Source organism: Scyliorhinus torazame, chromosome 19 (assembly GCF_047496885.1).
Source record: "Scyliorhinus torazame isolate Kashiwa2021f chromosome 19, sScyTor2.1, whole genome shotgun sequence".
NCBI lineage: Eukaryota > Metazoa > Chordata > Chondrichthyes > Carcharhiniformes > Scyliorhinidae > Scyliorhinus > Scyliorhinus torazame.
Genome location: NC_092725.1, coordinates 28,948,267 through 28,967,896, shown reverse-complemented (window position 1 = coordinate 28,967,896; position 19,630 = coordinate 28,948,267). Strand labels below are relative to the sequence as shown.

Below are 19,630 nucleotides of genomic sequence, written 5' to 3'. Positions count from 1 at the left end.
TCTCCCCTCTCTCTATCCCACTCATCCCCAGTCTCTCCCCTCTCTCTATCCCACTCACCCCCAGTCTCTCCCCTCTCTCTATCCCACTCACCGCCAGTCTCTCCCCTCTCTCTATCCCACTCACCGCCAGTCTCTCCCCTCTCTCTATCCCACTCACCCCCAGTCTCTCCCCTCTCTCTATCCCACTCACCCCCAGTCTCTCCCCTCTCTCTATCCCACTCACCGCCAGTCTCTCCCCTCTCTATCCCACTCACCCCCAGTCTCTCCCCTCTCTCTATCCCACTCACCCCCAGTCTCTCCCCTCTCTCTATCCCACTCATCCCCAGTCTCTCCCCTCTCTCTATCCCACTCACCCCCAGTCTCTCCCCTCTCTCTATCCCACTCACCCCCAGTCTCTCCCCTCTCTCTATCCCACTCACCGCCAGTCTCTCCCCTCTCTCTATCCCACTCCGCCGCCAGTCTCTCCCCTCTCTCTATCCCACTCACCGCCAGTCTCTCCCCTCTCTCTATCCCACTCACCCCCAGTCTCTCCCCTCTCTCTATCCCACTCACCCCCAGTCTCTCCCCTCTCTCTATCCCACTCACCCCCAGTCTCTCCCCTCTCTCTATCCCACTCACCCCCAGTCTCTCCCCTCTCTCTATCCCACTCACCCCCAGTCTCTCCCCTCTCTCTGCCTCTTGCCCCCATTCTTTCCTCTTTCTCTGCTGTATTCTGCGATACAACCGTTTTAATGATGTACACAGAACTTAGATTTGTTTAACTATAAAGATGATTTATTAACAAACACGTGGAAAGATAACTGATAAACTATAATATAGACGATGGCTACTAAATGAATTCAATAAATTCTCCTGGAGTTACGCTAAGTGTGACTATCCTCTTGTACGACTTACTACCAACTGGCGGGTGTGTTGAGTCACGTGATAGATCTCTATCACCATCAGCTGGTTGGAGGTTGCAATGCGAACGATATACTGTGCACAGCATTATCACCACATTCTCTATGTCTCCTTCCCCCAGTTTATTCCTTTGCTCTATCGCTCCGCTCCCAAATCTTTCCCCTCCATTTTCATCCTCTTCTCCCCAGTCTACCCCCTCGCTCTGTCACTCTCTAACCCACTCACTCTTTCCCCACAGTCTCCCGCCTGTCTTTAGCCCTCTCTCCCCGGTCTCTCCCATCTCTGTATCCTTCCCTCCCCTCTCTATCCCTCTCTCCCCGGCCACTCCTGTCTGTCTGTCCCTCTCTCCTCCCATTGCCGCCTTCTCTCTCCCCCCCATAAAGGCCATAAGACATAGGAGCAGAATTAGGCCACTCGGCCCATCGAGTCTGCTCCGCCATTCACTCATGGCTGATATTTTTCTCATCCCCGTTTTCCTGCCTTCTCCCCATAACCCCTGATCCCCTTATTAATCAAGAACCTATCTATCTCTGTCTTAAAGACACTCAGTGATTTGGCCTCTGTCGTGATATGCAAACATGCAGCTAATGAACACATAGAATAGGACATGACCAATGAGCAGTCAGGACACTCGGGGTGGTATCTCACTATAAAAGGGATAAGGCACTCACACCCCGCCTCGTTCCACAGACCAACATCTACAGAGTGAGACAGGGCGTATCCTCAGCATCACACCCCAGCACGTGGCTTAGAGCAAGGCTGGTTCAGTTAGACTGAGTTACTACATTTAGATTAGCAGAGAGTTGAACTCATTGAGAACTGTGCTAATAGTTCAATAAAACACATTGAACTCACTTCAACGTCAGGAGCATCTTTTACTCAAAACTGCATCAAGGGGCAGCTTGTGTTATTCCAAATTACATAACACGACATGATACCAGGAGTCTGTTCAATCTAGTTAGTTCAACTGAGCAAGATCCGTGACGACCAGCGAATGTATCCCGGCACAATGGAGAAGATTCAGGCTCCTCACCAGCTCAGGACCTCCGGCAATCTCAGTGCCAACGGGCGGACATTCAAGCAGAAATTTCAGCTTTCCGTCGAAGCATCAGACCTCAATGGTGCGTCTAATGCACGGAAGATAGCTCTTTTCCTCACCACAGCGGGTGATCACGCCTTGGAAATATTCAACTCCTTTCACTTCGCCGAAGACCAGGACTAAAGGATCGACCCTTCAGTCTGAGATGGTGTCCTCTGCTTCTAATTTTTCCTACACGTGGAAACATCCTCTCCACGTCCACACTATCCAGGCCTCGCAGTATCCTGTAAATTTCAATAGTCCCAATCTCGAACAGACTACCCCTCTCAATCTCCGTCTCTCCCACTCTTCCCTCACTCTATCCCTCTCTCCTGCAGTCACTCCACACTCTCTATCCCTCTCTCACCAGCTGCTCCCTTATCCCTCCCCCAGTCTTCCTAAGATTTCCCAGCTTTTCATCCCCCCTCTCTCCCGCTGTCTTCCGTCACTCTATCCCTCTCTCCCCTAGCCACCCCCCTCTCATTACCCCTTTCTCTCCCAGACTGACCCTCTCTCTATCCCTCTCACACCGTCTCGCTCCTCTTTTGATCCTTTCCTCCCCCTCACTATCCCTGCCTCCCCAGGTTTCCTCCCTCTCTCTATCTCCCATTCCCCCAGTCTCTCCTCTCTCTCTCTCTCTCTCCTTCCAACCCTCAGTCCCCCCCCCCCATCTCTATCCCTCTCTCTCCAGTCTGTCCCCTCTCTCTATCCCTCTCTCCCCCACTCTCCCCTCTCTCTATCGTTCTCTCTCCGAATCTGACACCTCTCTCCCCCCGACTCTCCCCTGCCTATGTCTCTCCCTCCCTCGCCAGTCTCTCACCTCTCTTTATCCCCCTCTCCTAGTCTCTCCCAGTTACCCCTCTTTCTATCCGTCCTTCCACTCTCTCCCTCTTCCCCCAGTTTCTCTCTTGGGGGGCTTTCGAAAAGGAAATGGGGAGGGTACAGGCCTAACATAATCCCTCTCGGGTGACGGGAAGGGGTAATTACCCCAGAGAACCATGGGTGAACAGAGATATTGAGGATACAATGAGAGGGAAAAGAGAGACGTTAGCAAGTACAAGGGGAGAAAATCAATAGAGGCATTAGTGGAGCAGAGAAAGTGCAGGGTGGAGCTTAAGAAAGCAATTAGGAGAGCAAAGAGGGCATATGAGAAAATTCTGGCTGGTAAAAGTATGGAAAAATCCCAGGATATTCCATAAGTATTTCAATGGGAAGAGGATAACCAAGAAAAGAGTAGGGCCCATTAGGGAGCAAGGGAGAAACCTGTGGGTGGAGCCAGGGGACCCAGAGAATGGGGAGGTAGATATGGAACTCGGGGAGACAGACTGTGAGGTTCTTGAACAAGTTGTCACAGGGAGGGACTAGGTATTGAGGTGTTGGAGGCTTAAAAGTGGACAAATCTCCAGGCCTGGGTGAATTGTGTCCCAGGGTATAGTGGGAGGCGAAGGAGGAGACTGCAGAGACAGTGATCCAAATTCCTCTCTGGCAGAGGACTGGAGAACAGCTAATGTGGTCCCACTATTTAAGAAAGGCTGGAGGGATAAGCTAGGGAACGAATAATAATAATATTTATTCTCACAAGTAGGCTTACATTAACACTGCAATGAAGTTACTGTGAAAAGCCCCTAGTCGCCACATTCCGGCGCCTGTTCAGATACACGGAGGGAAAATTCAGAATGTCCAATTCTCCTAACAAGCACGTCTTTCGGGACTTGTGGGAGGAAACCGGAGCACCCGGAGGAAACCCACGCAGACAGATGGAGGACGTGCAGACTCCGCACAGAGAGTGACCTAGCCGGGAATCGAACCTGGGACCCTGGTGCTGTGAAGCAACAGTGCTATCCACTGTGCTACCGCGCTTCCCGAAGAGTAAACGGGACCAGTGAAACTTACGCCAGTGGTGGGGAAACGATTGGGGAAAATTCTGAAGGAGAGAATCTGTCTCCACTTGAACAGTCAGCATGGCTTTGTCAGAGGGAGGTCATGCCTAACAAATCTGATTGAATTTATTGAGGAGGTGACCAGGTGTGTAGATGAGGGTAGTGCAGTTGATGTAGTTTACCTGGACTTGAGAAAAGCCTTTGACAAGGTCCCACTTGTTAGACTTATAAAGAAGGAAAATGCACCTGGGATACCGGGGAACTTGATAAGGTGGATTCAAAGCTGGCTTAGTTGTAGGAGACACAGGGTGATGACAGACGGCTGCGTTAGTGACAGGAAGCCAGTGACCAATGGCGTATCTGGGATCTGTGCTGGGCCTCCTATTGTTTGTCATTCATATAAATGACATAGATGACCAAGTGGGGGTAGGATCAGTAAGTTTGTGGATGGCACAAAGATTAGACGGGCAGTTAATAGTGAGGTTATGTGCCATGGGTTAACGGAAGCTATTGTCATGTGAGAGTACATTTAAGAAATGGATGTTTGAGCAATGTACCTTTAAGAAAGCAGTGATGTCAGAGAGTGGGTGGAGCTGAGCTCAGATCAGCCATTTTGCAGTTTAGTTTTCAGTTTGAAAAGAGCTGGGTGTGTGTCTGCGTTTGCAGTGAGCTGGATCTGCTGTGATCTCTGCCATGAAAGACTATCTCTGGATCATTTGGGTGACTTAAACACATAATAGTAAAGCCTTTAACCTGATGTGATTCTGTTTAAAGATGTTAAGCTCTGGGATGTTGAAAGGAATAACTGAAGGATTATTTACTGTTGTAATATTTTCGGGGTTATCTTTGAAGTAAGGGGTGTTAAGAGATCCAATGCTTATTTAAGAGGTTAAGTTGAGTTCATGGAATAAACATTGTTTTGTGTTTAAAAACCCACGTGTCCATAATTGTAATATCGAACCTGGGGAACAAGCCGTGTGCTCGGAACAGCAACAAGAGCATTAAAGGGGGAGGCTGGTTGAACTCCATGATGAAATGAATGAATGAAATGAAATGAAAATCGCTCATTGTCACAAGTAGGCTTCAAATGAAGTTAACTGTGAAAAGCCCCTAGTCGCCACATTCCGGCGCCTGTTCGGGGGAGGCTGGTACGGGAATTGAACCGTGCTGCTGGCCTGCCTTGGTCTGCTTTCAAAGCCAGCGATTTAGCCCTGTGCTAAACAGCCCCAGTGTTACATTTTGGGGTTCTGAAAACGCCTCTCCTATAACAATATAGACGGGATAATAATCTTTATTATTGTCACAAGTAGGCTTACATTAACACTGCAATGAAGTTACTGTGACAAGCCCCGAATTGCCACATTCCGGCACCTGTTCGGGTACACTGAGGGAGAATTCAGAATGTCCAATTCACCTAACAGCACTTGCGGGAGGAAACCGGAGCACCCGGTGGAAACCCAGACGGACACGAGGAGAACGTGCAGACTCTGCACAGACAGTGACCCAAGCCGGGAATCGAACCTGGGACCCCGGAGCTGTGAAGCAATCACAACAACTGTGCTACCGTGCTGCCCTGTCAAATGGAGAGGAAAGTGGCAGATGGAATTTAACCCTGAAAAGTATTAGTTGATACACTTCAGGAGTATTTGCCAAGGAGATATTCAATGAATGGTATGACGCTGGGAAATGCTGAGGATCGAAGCGAACTTGGAGTGTTTGTCCTTGGATCTCTGAAGGCAGAAGGGCTGGATAATAGGGTGGTGAAAATGTTGGAGTTGTATAGACGTTTGGTGAGGCCACAGCTGGAGTACTGTGTGCAGGTCTGGTCAGCACACTATAGGAAGGATGTGATTGCACTGGAGGGGGTGCAGAGGAGATTCACCAGGATGTTGCCTGGGATGGAACATTTAAGTTATGAAGGGAGGTTGGATCGGCTTGGGTTGTTTTCTCTGGAGCAGAGATGACTGAGGGGTGACTCAAACCAGCAGAGAGAATGAATCTTCTGCACCATCTAATTTTGTGATCCTCACCCCTCCCTTTCTCTATCGCTCTCTCCACCAGTCTGTGCCCTCTATCCCTCTCTCTCACAGTCTCTCCCCTCTCTCTACCCCTCTCACCCCGTCTCCCCATCCCTCTATCACTCCTTTGTCCTTCTCCCTCTCTTCCCCAGTTTCCACCCCTCGCTACCCAGTCTCTTCCCTCTCTCCAGCAGTCTCTCCCCTATCGCTATCCCTCTACCACCTTCTCTCCCCTTCCTCTACCCCTCTCACCCCCAGTCTCATCCATATCTCTACCCCCCCTTCCCTTTCTCTTCCCTGTCATAATATACACCAGTATATCATGGTGCGGACACACACACTGATGGACACACAGCGGGACCAATCAACACACACAACACCGCAGCCAATCACCAGTTAGAGCACACTCACTATAAAGACAGGGGGCATCAGAGTTCCCGCTCATTCGGGATGCAGCCTCCTACAAGGACAGAGCTTTCAGTTTACATAGAAAACATAGAACATAGAAAATACAGCACAGAACAGGCCCTTCGGCCCACGATGTTGTGCCGAACCTTTGTCCTAGATTAATCATAGATTATCATTGAATTTACAGTGCAGAAGGAGGCCATTCGGCCCCCCGAGTCTGCACCGGCTCTTGGAAAGAGGACCCCACCCAAACTCAACACCTCCACCCAACACCAAGGGCAATTTTGGACACTAAGGGCAATTTATCATGGCCAATCCACCTACCCTGCACATCTTTGGACTGTGGGAGGAAACCGGAGCACCCGGAGGAAACCCACGCAGACACACGGAGGACGTGCAGATTCCGCACAGACAGTGACCCAAGCCGGAATCGAACCTGGGACCCTGGAGCTGTGAAACAATTGTGCTATCCACAATGCTACCGTGCTGCCCTTAAGAACAAATAAATCTACACTACATCATTTTACCGTAATCCATGTACCTATCCAATAGCTGCTTGAAGGTCCCTAATGTTTCCGACTCAACTACTTCCACAGGCAGTGCATTCCATGCCCCCACTACTCTCTGGGTAAAGAACCTACCTCTGATATCCCTCCTATATCTTCCACCTTTCACCTTAAATTTATGTCCCCTTGTAATGGTTTGTTCCACCCGGGGAAAAAGTCTCTGTCTACTCTATCTATTCCCCTGATCATCTTATAAACCTCTATCAAGTCGCCCCACATCCTTCTCCGTTCTAATGAGAAAAGGCCTAGCACCCTCAACCTTTCCTCGTAAGACCTACTCTCCATTACAGGTAACATCCTGGTAAATCTTCTTTGCACCTTTTCCAAAGCTTCCACATCCTTCCTAAAATGAGGCGACCAGAACTGTACACAGTACTCCAAATGTGGCCTTACCAAAGTTTTGTACAGCTGCATCATCACCTCACGGCTCTCAAATTCAATCCCTCTGTTAATGAACGCGAGCACACCATAGGCCTTCTTCACAGCTCTATCCACTTGAGTGGCAACGTTCAAAGATGTATGAACGTAGACCCCAAGATCTCTCTGCTCCTCCACATTGCCAAGAACTCTACCGTTAACCCTGTATTCCGCATTCATATTTGTCCTTCCAAAATGGACACAGATCTTCATCATGTGCTGAGTGCATAGACTGGCTCGGACAGGCGTAGGTCTTTAGTTTAATCTAACATCGTGTTAACCCACAGTGAAAGTGTGTTCAACAGTTTCTAACTTAATAAAATAGTGTTGCACTATTTTAAGTGTTGGTGGCCGGTGTGTGTTCCCCGGATCCAGAGCACCCAACACATCATCCCCCGCTCTCCCTCAGTCTCCCCCCTCTGTACCCAATCGCTCCTGGTTCTTTCCAACCTTCTCTACCCCATTCGCTACCCTCTCCCTATCCCTCTCTCCCTCGCTCCCCTCTATTCCTCTCTTCCCAGTCTCCTCCCTCTCTCTATCCCTCTCCCCCGAGTCTATGCTCTCTATAACCCTCTTTCCCACTGACTCTCCTCTCCCTATCTCACTCTTCCGCAGTCTCCCCTCTGTCTATATCTCTCACAGTCTCTGCACTCTCTCTATCCCTCTCTCCTCTAGTCTCCTCTCTCTCTATCCCTCTCTCCTCTAGTCTCCCCTCTCTCTTTTCCTCTCTCCTCCAGTCTCTCCCCTCTCTCCATCCCTCTCCCAAAGTCTTTCCCCTTTCTCCACCGCTCGCTCCCCCATTCTCTCCCCTCTCTCCATGACCTTCCCCCCATTTCTTCCCTCATTCAATCGCTCCCCTCCAAAATCTCTCCCCTCCTTCTCTATCCCTCCCTCCCGCAGTGTACCCCCTGATCTCTATCCCTCTTCCCCCCATCCGCCATCTCTCTTTATCCTTCCCACCCCAGTCTCCCTCATGCCTTTATCCCTCTTTCCCCAGTGTCACCCATCTCTCTATCCCTCCCTCCCCTCTCCATTCCTCTCCCCCGAGCCTCTCCCACCTGTCTACCCCTCTCTCCTCCAGTTGCTCCCTTCTCTCCCCCAGTCTCCCTAAGGTTCCCAAGCTTTGAATCTCCCTCTCTCCACTTTCTTCACTCACACTATCCCTCTCTCCCCCTCTCTACCCCTTTCAAACCCCAGTCTCTCCCTTCTCACTATCCCTCCCTGCCCCAGTCTCCCCCTCTCTAACCCTCTCTTCCCCCAGTCTCTCTCCCATATCAATCTCTCTCTACCCAGTCTCTCCCCTCCCTCTACCCCTCTCTCCCCGTCTCCATCCTCAATTCCTCTATCCCCCAGTCTCTCTCTGTACCGAAGCCTCTCTCCCCCAGTCTCTCCCCTCTCTCTATCCATCTCTCCCCCAGTCTCTCCCCTCGCTCTATCCCTCTCTCCCTCTCTCTCCCACAGTCTCTCCTCCCTCTCCCACATTTTCTCCCCTCTCTCTGTCCCTCTCTCCCCATGACTCGCCCTCTCTCTATCTCTCTCTCTCCCACAGTCTCTCCTCTCACTCTATCCCTCTCTCCCCGTCTCCATCCTCGATTCCTCTATCCCCCAGTCTCTCTCTGTACCGAAGCCTCTCTCCCCCAGTCTCCCCTCTCTCTATCCCTCTCTCCCCTCTCTCTATCCATCTCTCCCCTAGTCTCTCCCCTCTCTCTATCCCTCTCTCCCCCAGTCTCCCCTCTCTCTATCCCCCTCTCCCCCAGTCTCTCCCCTCTCTCTATCCCTCTCTCCCCTCTCTTTATCCCTCTCTCTCACACTCTCTCCCACAGTCTCTCCCCTCTCTCCCACAGTCTCTCGCCTCTCTCTATCCCTCTCTCCCACAGTCTCTCCCCCAAACTCGCCCTCTCTCTATATCTCGCTCTCCCCCAGGCTCGCCCTCGCTCTATCCCTCCCTCTCCCAGTCTCCCCCCTTTTGCATCCCCCTCTCCCCAGTCTCTTCCCTGTCTCTATCCCTCTTTCCCCCAGCCTGTTTCCTATTTAATTCATTTACGGGGTGTGGGTGTCGCTGGCCGAGCCCAGCATTCATTCCCCATCCCTAATTGCCCCTTGAGAAGGAGGTGGGTGAGCTGCTGCAGTCCCGTGTGGTGTAGGTACACCCACAGTGCTGTTAGGGAGGGGGTTTGACCCAGCGACACTGAAGGAACGGTCGATATCTTTCCCAGTCAGGATGGTGAGTGTGGGGTTTGGAACTTGCAGGTGGTGGGTGTTGCCCGTGTGTCTGCTGCCCCTTGTCCCTCTGGATGGTAGAGGTGGCGGGTTTGGAAGGTGCTGTCGAAGGAGCCTTGGCCAATCGCTGCAGAGCATCTTGTAGACGGTACACACGGCTGCTGCTGTGTGTCGGTGGTGGAGGGAGTGAATGTCTGTGGATGGGGTGTCGATCGAGCGGGGCTGCTTTGTCCTGGATGGTGTCGAGCTTCTCGAGTGTTGTTGGAGCCGCCACTCATCCAGGCAAGTGGAGAGGGTCCCATCACACTCCCGACTTGTGTCCTTGTCGATGGTGGACAGGCTTTGGGGGGAGTCAGGAGGTGAGTTCCTCTCCGCAGGATTCCCAGCCTCTGACCTTGTTCTATAAATTGAGAGAACCCAATTAATTTTTTTCCAATTAAGGGGCAATTTAGCGCGGCCAATCCACCTACTGCACATCTTTGGGCTGTGGGGGTGAAACCCACGCAGACACGGGGAGAATGTGCAAACTCCACACGGACAGTCTCAGAGCCGGGATTCGAACCTGGGACCTCGGCGCCGTGAGACTGCAGGGCTAACCACTGAGCCGTCCTGGCCTGCCCTGGTAGTCACAGTATTTATATGGCTGGGTCCAGTTCAGTTTCTGGTCACCCCCAGGGGTTTGATGGTGGTGGGGGCAGATGGTGGGGGATTCAGTGATTTTGATGCCGTCGAATGTCACAGTGACGATTGGCCCAGTAAAATCTAACCAGATTCTTCTCAATTCCAGGCGACTCTGGGGGTCCGTTTGCCGCGAGATTCAGACAGCGATGGATCCAGGTAAACCGGAAAGACACAAAACACACTCACACTCACTCACGCTCACACTTGCTCACACTTGCTCACACATACATCCGCACACTCGCACTCACACACTCACACACACACATTCACACACTCACTCACTCACACCCATCCACACACACACTCATACTCATTCACACTCACACACACACTCACACCCACCCACTCACTCACACCCATCCACACACACTCATACTCATTCACACTCACACACACACTCACACCCACCCACTCACTCACACCCAACCACACACTCGCACACTCACACACTCGCACACTCGCATTCACACACACACTCATGCTCACACTCACATGCACGCTCACACACTCACACTCTCACACACACTTACACACTCACACACACTCACTCACTCCCACTCACTCACCCACACACACACACTCATACACGCACACACACACTCACACTCACACATTCACACACATTCTCTCACACACTGACTCACAAACACTCACACACACTCACACACACTCTTTCACACACTCTCTCACACACTCTCTCACACACTCTCTCACACACTCTCTCACACACTGACTCACAAACACACACTCACACACACACTCACACACACTCACACACACACTCACACACACACTCTCACACACACTCTCACACACACACACACTCACTCACACACACATTCACATACGCACAAACACACACACACACACTCCCACTCACACACACTCGCTCACTCACACACGTACACACTCACTCACACCCATCCACACACACACACACACACACACTCATACTCATTCACACTCACACACTCACACATTCACACTGACTCACAAACACTCTCACACACGCATACTCACACACACACATTCTCTCACACACACACACACTCACACTCACACTCTCACACACACACTCGCTCACTCACACTCGCTCACTCACACACTTACTCACACACTTACTCACACACTTACTCACACACTCCACTCTCTCCACTGCCCCAGTACCTGTCCCAGAGCCTCACCTGCCCCAGAACCAGTCCCAGTGCCTCACCTGCCCCAGAACCGGTCCCAGTGCCTCAGCTGCCCCAGAACCAGTCCCAGTGCCTCACCTGCCCCAGAACCAGTCCCAGTGCCTCACCTGCCCCAGAACCGGTCCCAGTGCCTCACCTGCCCCTGAATCGGTCCCAGTGCCTCACCTGCCCCAGAACTGATCCCAGTGCCTCACCTGCCCCAGAACCGGTCCCAGAGCCTCACCTGCCCCAGAACTGATCCCAGGGCCTCACCTGTCCCAGAACCTGTTCCAGTGCCTCACCTGCCCCAGATCCTGTCCCAGTGCCTCACCTGCCCCAGAACCGGTCCCAGTGCCTCACCTGCCCTAGAACCAGTCCCAGTGCCTCACATGCCCCAGAACCAGTCCCAGTGCCTCACCTGCCCCAGAACTTATCCCAGTGCCTCACCTGCCCCAGAACCGGTCCCAGTGCCTCACCTGCCCCAAAACCTGTCCCAGTGCCTCACCTGCCCCAAAACCTGTCCCAGTGCATCACCTGCCCCTGAATCGGCCCCAGTGCCTCACCTGCCCCAGAACTGATCCCAGTGCCTCACCTGCCCCAGAACCTGTCCCAGAGCCTCACCTGCCCCAGAACTGATCCCAGTGCCTCACCTGCCCCAGAACCTGTCCCAGTGCCTCACCTGCCCCAGAACCAGTCCCAGTGCCTCACCTGCCCCAGAACCAGTCCCAGTGCCTCACCTACCCCAGAACCAGTCCCAGTGCCTCACCTGCCCCAGAACTGATTCCAGTGCCTCACCTGCCCCAGAGCCTGTCCCAGTGCCTCACCTGCCCCAGAACCGGTCCCAGTGCCTCACCTGCCCCAGAACCGGTCCCAGTGCCTCACCTGCCCCAGAACCGGTCCCAGTGCCTCACCTGCCCCAGAACCAGTCCCAGTGCCTCACCTGCCCCAGAACCGGTCCCAGTGCCTCACCTGCCCCTGAATCGGTCCCAGTGCCTCACCTGCCCCAGAACCGATCCCAGTGCCTCACCTGCCCCAGAACCTGTCCCAGAGCCTCACCTGCCCCATAACTGATCCCAGTGCCTCACCTGCCCCAGAACCTGTCCCAGTGCCTCACCTGCCCCAGAGCCTGTCCCAGTGCCTCACCTGCCCCAGAACCGGTCCCAGTGCCTCACCTGCCCCAGAACCAGTCCCAGTGCCTCACCTGCCCCAGAACCAGTCCCAGTGCCTCACCTGCCCCAGAACAGATCCCAGTGCCTCACCTGCCCCAGAACCGGTCCCAGTGCCTCACCTGCCCCAGAACCGGTCCCAGTGCCTCACCTGCCCCAGAACCGGTCCCAGTGCCTCACCTGCCCCAGAACCGGCCCCAGTGCCTCACCTGCCCCAGAACCGGTCCCAGAGCCTCACCTGCCCCAGAACCAGTCCCAGTGCCTCACCTGCCCCAGAACTGATCCCAGTGCCTCACCTGCCCCAGAACCAGTCCCAGTGCCTCACCTGCCCCAGAACCAGTCCCAGTGCCTCACCTGCCCCAGAACTGGTCCCAGTGCCTCACCTGCCCCAGAACCGGTCCCAGTGCCTCACCTGCCCCAGTACCAGTCCCAGTGCCTCACCTGCCCCAGAACCGGTCCCAGTGCCTCACCTGCCCCAGTACCAGTCCCAGTGCCTCACCTGCCCCAGAACCGGCCCCAGTGCCTCAGCTGCCCCAGAACCAGTCCCAGTGCCTCACCTGCCCCAGAACCAGTCCCAGTGCCTCACCTGCCCCAGAACCGGTCCCAGTGCATCACCTGCCCCTGAATCGGTCCCAGTGCCTCACCTGCCCCAGAACTGATCCCAGTGCCTCACCTGCCCCAGAACCTGTCCCAGAGCCTCACCTGCCCCAGAACTGATCCCAGTGCCTTACCTGCCCCAGAACCTGTCCCAGTGCCTCACCTGCCCCAGAGCCTGTCCCAGTGCCTCACCTGCCCCAGAACCGGTCCCAGTGCCTCACCTGCCCCAGAACCAGTCCCAGTGCCTCACCTGCCCCAGAACCAGTCCCAGTGCCTCACCTGCCCCAGAACTGATTCCAGTGCCTCACCTGCCCCAGTACCAGTCCCTCACCTGCCCCAGAACCAGTCCCAGTGCCTCAGTTGCCCCAGAACCAGTCCCAGTGCCTCACCTGCCCCAGAACCAGTCCCAGTGCCTCACCTGCCCCAGAACTGATCCCAGTGCCTCACCTGCCCCAGAACCGGTCCCAGTGCCTCACCTGCCCCAGTACCAGTCCCAGTGCCTCACCTGCCCCAGAACCGGTCCCAGTGCCTCAAGACTCTATCTATCTGTCTGTCTGTCTGTCTATCTGTCTGTCTGTCTATCTGTGTATCTTTCTTTCTGTCTGTCTGTCTCGTTCTGTCTGTCCATTCCTCCATCCCTCCATCCGTCCATCCCTCCCTCTCTCCCTCCCTCACTCACAGACACACTCACTCACAGGCAGACTCACAGACACTCTCACACACTCAAGCTCACACACTCACACACACTCACTCACATACACTCAATCTCCAACATCCACCCACTCAAACTCACACACACACTGAAATACGCTCACACAATTACTCACACACACTCGTGCACTCACACACGCACTCACACAACCACTCATGCACTTACACACACACTCACACTCACGCATTCACGCACACACTCACACGTACTAATTTGAATTGGAATGGGAAGGGGTTTGTGTCCATTGGGATTGTGTACAGTGGGAGTGAATAGGAAGGGGTTTGGGTCCATTGGGATTGTGTACAGTGGGACTGAACGGGAAGGGGTTTGGGTCCATTGGGATTGTGTACAGTGGGAGTGAATGGGAAGGTCTTGGGGGCCATTGGGATTGTGTACAGTGGGAGTGAACGGGAAGGGGTTTGGGTCCATTGGGATTGTGTACCGTGGGAGTGAACGGGAAGGGGTTTGGGTCCATTGGGATTGTGTACAGTGGGTGTGAATGGGAAGGGGTTTGAGTCCATTGGGATTGTGTACAGTGGGAGTGAATGGGAAGGGGTTTGAGTCCATTGGGATTGTGTACCGTGGGAGTGAACGGGAAGGGGTTTGTGTCCATTGGGATTGTGTACAGTGGGAGTGAACGGGAAGGGGTTTGGGTCCATTGGGATTGTGTACAGTGGGAGTGAACGGGAAGTGGTTTGGGTCAATTGGGATTGTGTACAGTGGGAGTGAACGGGAAGGGGTTTGGGTCCATTGGGATTGTGTACAGTGGGAGTGAATGGGAAGGGGTTGGGATTGTGTACAGTGGGAGTGATCGGGAAGGGGTTTGGGTCCATTGGGATTGTGTACAGTGGGAGTGAACGGGAAGGGGTTTGGGTCCATTGGGATTGTCTACAGTGGGAGTGAACGGGAAGGTGTTTGGGTCAATTGGGATTGTGTACAGTGAGAGTGAACGGGAAGGGGTTTGGGTCCATTGGGATTGTGTACAGTGGGAGTGAACGGGAAGTGGTTTGGGTCCATTGGGATTGTGTACAGTGGGAGTGAACGGGAAGGGGTTTGGGTCCATTGGGATTGTGTACAGTGGGAGTGAACGTGAAGGGTTTGGGATGAGGATTATTATTTTGTTTCTTCCTGTTGATCTCCAGCTAGGGATTGTGAGCTCTGGATTATACACTGGGTGTACTGCTGACAACATGGGTTACTACACCAATGTGGTCCGAATGATGGACTGGCTGAGAGGGAAGGTGACAGATCTCGAGTTTGATTAGCTGCCTCACGTCCGGATGGACCCAGATTCCCAGCAGCTGGACTTCAATAGGAACCTGCTCCAGATGCAGGACCAGCCTGTCTCATCCCTCCGACTCACAGTGAAACATTCCCTGATCCCGAGTGTGGGAAAATCACCATCATTCCATCCAGAAACCCTGTGCTGAAGTTGAGAATATCCAGGCTGCTGCTGGAAATGTAATTTTAAATAAAGTGGAAATTCTCCTGTTGTGGATTCTGATCAGAATTAACATTTAATTTAACCATCTGCAAATTTATTGGAGCTGAACCTGATACAGGCATATACACATACATACAGGCATATATACATTCATACATATATACACATGCATGTGCACACACGCACACACTTTCTCACTCTCTTATTCATCACACAGATTTACACACTCATCACACACACACTCACACACACTCATTAACACACTCACACACACTCATTAACACACACACATACACACACTCACATACAGTCACACACTCACCTTCACACACTCAATCACAAACACACCCTCACTGACACACACAAACTCACGCTCACTCACATACAATCACACTCACTTTCACACACTCTCACACACACACATTCACATACACACACAGTCTCACACAGGGACTCACACACCACATACACACGCAGTTACTCACACACACTCTCTCTTAACACACACACACATACCTACCCACACATGCACTCACGCACACTTTCACACACACTCACTCACACACACATGCACTCCCACACACACCCACTGACACACATGCAAACACACACATGTACAGACATGCACATATGCACATATTCAGTCACATACTCATACACACATGCACAAATTCACACACAGAGACTTGCACATACGTATACACCGACATACACACAATCAGATAGACAGCCACACACACACGCAGGCACTCGTACACGCACTCACAAACACATACTTAGAGACACACACTCTGACACACACACTCTGACACACACACTCTGACACAGTCACAGAGGTGCACATGCAGACTCAACGCTACCACCAAGAATGCACAACAGCGCCTATACTTCCTCAGGAAACTAAGGAAATTCAGCATGTCCACATTAACTCTTACCAACTTTTACAGATGCACCATAGAAAGCATTGTACCTGGCTGCAACACAGCCTGGTATGGCAACTGCTCGGCACAGGACCGCAGGAGTCATGAACACCACCCAGTCCATCACACAAACCTGCCTCCCATCCATTGACTCCATCTACACCTCCCGCTGCCTGGGGAAAGCGGGCAGTATAATCAAAGACCCCTCCCACCCGGCTTACTCACTCTTCCAACTTCTTCCATCGGGCAGGAGATACAGAAGTCTGAGAACACGCACGAACAGACTCAAAAACAGCTTCTTCCCCGCTGTTACCAGACTCCTAAATAACCCTCTTATGGACTGACCTCATTAACACTACACCCTGTATGCTTCACCCGATGCCGGTGTTATGTAGTTACATTTCATACCTTGTGTTGCCCTATTATGTATTTTCTTTTATTCCCTTTTCTTCCCATGTACTTAATGATCTGTTGAGCTGCTCACAGTAAAATACTTTTCACTGTACCTCGGTACACGTGACAATAAACAAATCCAATCCCATCCCATCCAACAGACTCTCACTCACACAGATACACTCATACTCTAGGGCTGGTTTAGCACAGGGCTAAATCGCTGGCTTTGAAAGCAGACCAAGGCAGGCCAGCAGCACGGTTCAATTCCCGTACCAGCCTCCCCCCGAATAGGCGCCGGAATGTGGCGACTAGGGGGTTTTCACAGTAACTTCATTTGAAGCCTACTTGTGACAATAAGCGATTTTCATACTCAGATGCACACACACATTCACATACACTCTCAGATTGGAACACACGCACAAACATAGACTCACACACACACTTACACACGCTCTCATACACACAAGCAGAAAGTAACACTCACAAACACACACTCAGACTCACACAGACACTGGCCGCGATTCCCGGAAATAATTCCCAAGTGCTGTAGCGAGCGGGAGTCGCCGCGAGCTTTTCCTGCCGCTCCGCCCAGTGAGGCCGGCAACACCGTTCAACGTTAAGTGGCCCACTTAACGAGGCCTCACGGGCTTCGCCCCGGATGCCAGCTCGCCAGCTGATTGGCTGCACCGCGCTCGCCAGCCCTCCCGCAACAAGGCCGAGAAGCACTTAGCCTGCCCTTGCTCAGCCAACCCCAGCCAGCTCACAGCAACGGCACCGAGGGGACCGGCCCCGGGATTCGGGGACGCTGCCCTGGGGGAGGCTGCTGGATGCCGTGGAGGCCAGGAGAGATGTCCTGTTCCCCCGAGGGTCCCGGAGGGTCAGCCACGAGGCAGTCGGTGCTCCCTGGGACGGGGTTAGCCGGCATCCAACTCGGATGTGCTTCCTGGGAGCACAATTAGAAGTGGTGGTCGAGCTGGGAGGGCAAAGCACATCGAGGATCACCGAGGGCAGCGGGGGAGGGGGGACGGGGTAGGTAAGGGGTGAGGGGGGGGGGATGCACCATTGGGAGAGTTGGGGGCACAAATTGCCCAATAAACACCCTTGTGAACAACCAGTAGGAAGCCTCTGTCACTTTCTCCCGCAATGCTTCGCCGGGTGCAGGTGATGGGAGCAAACACTCAGCAGACAGACAGGGGTCAGGCTGTGGCACAGACTGAGGGGCACTAGTGCCCCAGCCCTCCCTGGCCCTGCGGGCTTGCCGGGCCTTCACCCCTGCTGCCTCCGGCTGGGCCTCAGGCTCCTCCCCGGCCTCGTTCTCCACCCCGACGGTCCCCCTCGCGCCCTCCTCAGAACTGGCCGCACCAACCTCCAGCTCGCCGCCCCTTCACCGTGCCAGGTTGCGGAAGACACAGCAGACCACCGCAAAGCGGGCGACCCTCCGGGTGGGGCACTGGAGGGCACCTCCGGAGCGGTCCAGGCATCGGAACCGCGAGCAGGCCGAGGAACCGCTCAACGGCGGCCCGGTTGGCCACATGGGCCTCGTTGTATCAGGTCTCCGCTTCAGTCTCCGGCCTCCGTACTGCCGCCATTAGTCAGGTCCGCAGCGGATACCCCTCACCCGGCAAGAGCCGCCCGCCCTGGGGTGGGACGCGAATAGGCCGGGGATGTCCGACTATCCGGTTAACGTTTGGCACCCCAAGCTGACCCGCTGAGCGCAGGGCAACGTGCGAGGCATCTGTGACTCCCTGGACCTTGGGCCTCCTGGGTATGGTGGAGAAACGTGCTGCTGGGCCTGATCCATGTCAAAACTGATGTAATCTTCCACCTGGACACACAGGGCATTCATGACCTGCTAGGTGCACCTGTGGGCTGCGGCCTATGAGGTGCCCCACAGGCCCCTGCTCGAGCCCTGGACTGGACCCGTGGCAGAAACATTCAGAGCTGCAGCAACCTTGGCGGCCACCAGGTGTCCCTCTCCTCCACGTGGAGCCAAGTCCGCGAGAATATGGCACAGGTGTCGCAACGTCTCCTTGTTGATGCGGAGCCTCCGGCTGCACACGCCGTCCACCGTTTGTTCCGATTACCAGTGGCGCCTGTGCACCCTGGGCCGTCGCCGGACTCCCCCTCCTCTGGGTCCCTCCCTGGCCTGGTGGGCAGCCGGGTCCTCAGGGTGTGGGGCGGGGTCCGGCACAAGTCGCGTACCACCGGCATCACTAGGGCAACCTCTGCGGCCAACATCCCTGCCGTGGCATTCACCAGAGCCCCCCCCCCAGCACCCCCACGGCAGCTCACCCCTGCCGAGGGTCCCCCCATTCCCCTGCCGAGGGTCCCCCCATTCCCCTGCCGAGGGTCCCCCCATTCCCCAGCCGAGGGTCCCCCCCATTCCCCAGCCGAGGGTCCCCCCCATTCCCCAGCCGAGGGTCCCCCCCATTCCCCAGCCGAGGGTCCCCCCATTCCCCAGCCGAGGGTCCCCCCATTCCCCAGCCGAGGGTCCCCCCCATTCCCCAGCCGAGGGTCCCCCCATTCCCCAGCCGAGGGTCCCCCCCATTCCCCAGCCGAGGGTCCCCCCATTCCCCAGCCGAGGGTCCCCCCCATTCCCCAGCCGAGGGTCCCCCCCATTCCCCTGCCGAGGGTCCCCCCATTCCCCAGCCGAGGGTCCCCCCCATTCCCCAGCCGAGGGTCCCCCCCATTCCCCAGCCGAGGGTCCCCCCCATTCCCCAGCCGAGGGTCCCCCCCATTCCCCAGCCGAGGGTCCCCCCCATTCCCCAGCCGAGGGTCCCCCCATTCCCCAGCCGAGGGTCCCCCCCATTCCCCAGCCGAGGGTCCCCCCCATTCCCCAGCCGAGGGTCCCCCCCATTCCCCAGCCGAGGGTCCCCCCCATTCCCCAGCCGAGGGTCCCCCCCATTCCCCAGCCGAGGGTCCCACACCCTCCCACCCCCGGCCGAGCACAGGGCTGGCAAACCCATCGCCCCCCCCCCCGGCCCTTTCCCTGAGAGCAATGATGGCTGCTCTCCTCCTCGCCCCCCCCCCCCCCCCGCTTGCTGAGGAGTCGATAACG

General features: G+C 54.5%; 1 protein-coding gene across 1 annotated transcript in view; it reads left to right on the top strand.

Annotated features, from left to right (window-relative positions):
- Positions 1–15,295, top strand: part of LOC140395883 (complement factor B-like) — a 684,813-nt gene extending 669,518 nt beyond the window's left edge. The window contains exons 16-17 of the mRNA XM_072483954.1: positions 10,275–10,324; positions 14,958–15,295. Coding sequence (XP_072340055.1) covers positions 10,275–10,324; positions 14,958–15,080 — 173 coding nt within the window. The 3' untranslated portion in view covers positions 15,081–15,295. The remainder of the gene's footprint in view (positions 1–10,274; positions 10,325–14,957) is intronic.
- Positions 15,296–19,630: the final 4,335 nt, after the last annotated feature.